This window comes from Rhagoletis zephyria, unplaced genomic scaffold (assembly GCF_001687245.7).
Source record: "Rhagoletis zephyria isolate East Lansing unplaced genomic scaffold, Rhagoletis_zephyria_1.1 Rzeph_scaffold_01606, whole genome shotgun sequence".
NCBI lineage: Eukaryota > Metazoa > Arthropoda > Insecta > Diptera > Tephritidae > Rhagoletis > Rhagoletis zephyria.
In genome coordinates, this window is record NW_016158690.1 from 5132 (window position 1) to 7480 (window position 2349).

The 2349-nt window shown below is 39.3% G+C and overlaps 1 protein-coding gene across 1 annotated transcript; it reads left to right on the forward strand.

Moving 5' to 3' along the window:
- Traf6 (TNF-receptor-associated factor 6) lies at positions 1-2349 on the forward strand. The gene has a single exon (XM_017618332.1). It carries the CDS (start codon positions 251-253, stop codon positions 1568-1570), a length of 1320 nt encoding a protein of 439 aa, XP_017473821.1. The 5' UTR covers positions 1-250; the 3' UTR covers positions 1571-2349.

Genomic DNA, 2349 nt, shown 5'->3' on the forward strand with positions numbered 1-2349 from the left:
GTTATTTCCAACCCCATTTTCATGACATTTCAATTAGGAAATAGGAAACGTCAAATTGGTCATAATACCATGGATATCCATGACAATACGAAAATCGATATGTACTCATAAACATTCCTTCAGGCTGTTTGTAGATATTTTATTTTGCAGTTTTATACCATTAATTTATGTGTATATTCTCTATCTGTGTTTCATGAGGTGAAAGTGGCTTTCGTATACAATTTTGTACACTTGTTGTATTTGTCACAACATGCAAAACTCACAAAACAGCACAGGTAGACAAGCTAGACAACAGCAACAGCAGCCGTATCAGCAAGGACATTCTCATCATCACCACAACTCAGCAGAAAATAATAAATCACCATCATCTATACCGCCCAATTCGTTAGCGATATCCAAATCGTATGTGCCCGCACCGGCTTCCAGCACCTCTGATGATACTGACTTCCATGAATCGGATGCAAGGTATGAATGTGCTATCTGTATTCACTGGCTGAATGAGCCTGTCATCACCACTTGCGGTCATCGGTTTTGCAAATCTTGCCTCACAGAATGGCTAAACAATCACAATCAGTGTTGTCCGTTGGATAACACAAAGCTTTCTACCGAACACGATATCTTCCCGGACAACTTTACTAGACGCGAAATCGAACAACTTAAGCACAAGTGCCCCAATTCGCCACTGGGTTGCGCAGTGGTAGCCTCACCAATAGAAGTGGATCGTCATTTGCCAACTTGTCCCTACAGGAGGCTGGAGAACGCCGAGGAAAAATGCCCATTTGCAAGTGTAAAGTGCGACTTTGTCGGGCGGCCCGAAACAAATGCACTCGAAGAACATCTTAAAGAGGATATGCCGCACCACATGCAACTAATGTTGCAGGCATTCCAGCAAACAGCAGTTTCCACATGGAATCCACAGAAACTCCCATCGGCTATTGGTGGCAAGGTAAATGGCGTGCTACCACCACCTCCACCGCAATATGCAAATGAAGCTGACGAACAACTTATACAAACGATGTACCAACGTATTGTGGTACTAGAGCAGCGCGTAAGAGAACAGGATGTAAAGTTAGAAAATCTCACAAAGCAATTGGCCACACGTCAGCAAATCGATCCACGCTACAGCAATGGAACAATCGTCTGGGAAATAACAAATTTTCGTAACGTAGTGGAACAACTACGTGCCGATGCAAATAATTTACTTTATTCACGCGATTTTTATACCTCGCCGCATGGCTACCGTTTCTGTGCACGTCTTAACATACAGCCAAGACACGTCAATTTACTAAGTCTACATGTACATTTAATGCAATCGGAAAATGATTTTCATTTAGATTGGCCATTCAAAGGACGCATCAAACTATGCATGATACATCCTCACGATCCCAGTCTCTCGCAACATGACACTATTATGACAAAACCAGAAGTTATGGCCTTCCATAAACCACGGGAACGCATAAGCACACGTGGTTTTGGTTTCGTGGAATACGCTAAAATAGCGGATGTAATGCACAAAGGCTTCTGTGAGAATGATAAAGTGGTCATCAAAATACAAATAAATATAGTTTAAGGTCAGATAAGATCAAGTAGAAGAAAGCAGGGCTGGAGCGCAACAAGAGACGTAGGCAAGTATTTATGTATATTAAAAACTAAATAGATATGTATGTATCTATATACATACATGTACTGTTCCTCGACAGAGCTAATCAAAACAGTTTTGTTATAGAGGGAAGGGGGAATACATACATACATACATACATATGTAGATATCTACATGCATATGTAAAATTGTTACTAGGACTGAATATGCCTACGCAAATGCCAACGATGGTAACAAAACTCGCAGATAACTTTCATTATGATATACATACATACAAAGTAGTGAAAACTTTTAGCGGTATCCTGCTAAAAATTTTTGAGACGAGCTTATCCAAGTAATATACATTTAGAGTCAAAAGTTAGCATACACCTCGTTCTAATATAATATTCACAATATTTTGCATGATTTATTTTTTCATTAATTTTGTATTAAAATGCATTTTACATGTATACATGTATACATATGTATACATATCGACACCTTCAAACCGTACCATGCTAAGTCACCTTAAAGCATAAACAGACGGCAGCGTTGATCCGGATCAACTCGGGAATTAACTGCATTTGATCCGGATTAACTTGGATTAAGTCCGAGTTAATCCGGATCAACGCTGCCGTCTGTTTAAGCTTTTAGACTTAGACTTAGCACAGTATGGTTTGGAGGCTTCGATTATAACATACCATATAAATAAAAGTTTCACATTTGATATTTTACGAAAATTCAACAGATTTGCCAAAAATTGTCAACAA

Bases quoted from the DNA above. Each gene is read 5' to 3' on its own strand.
- Traf6 (XM_017618332.1), top strand. From the start codon at position 251: ATGCAAAACTCACAAAACAGCACAGGTAGACAAGCTAGACAACAGCAA.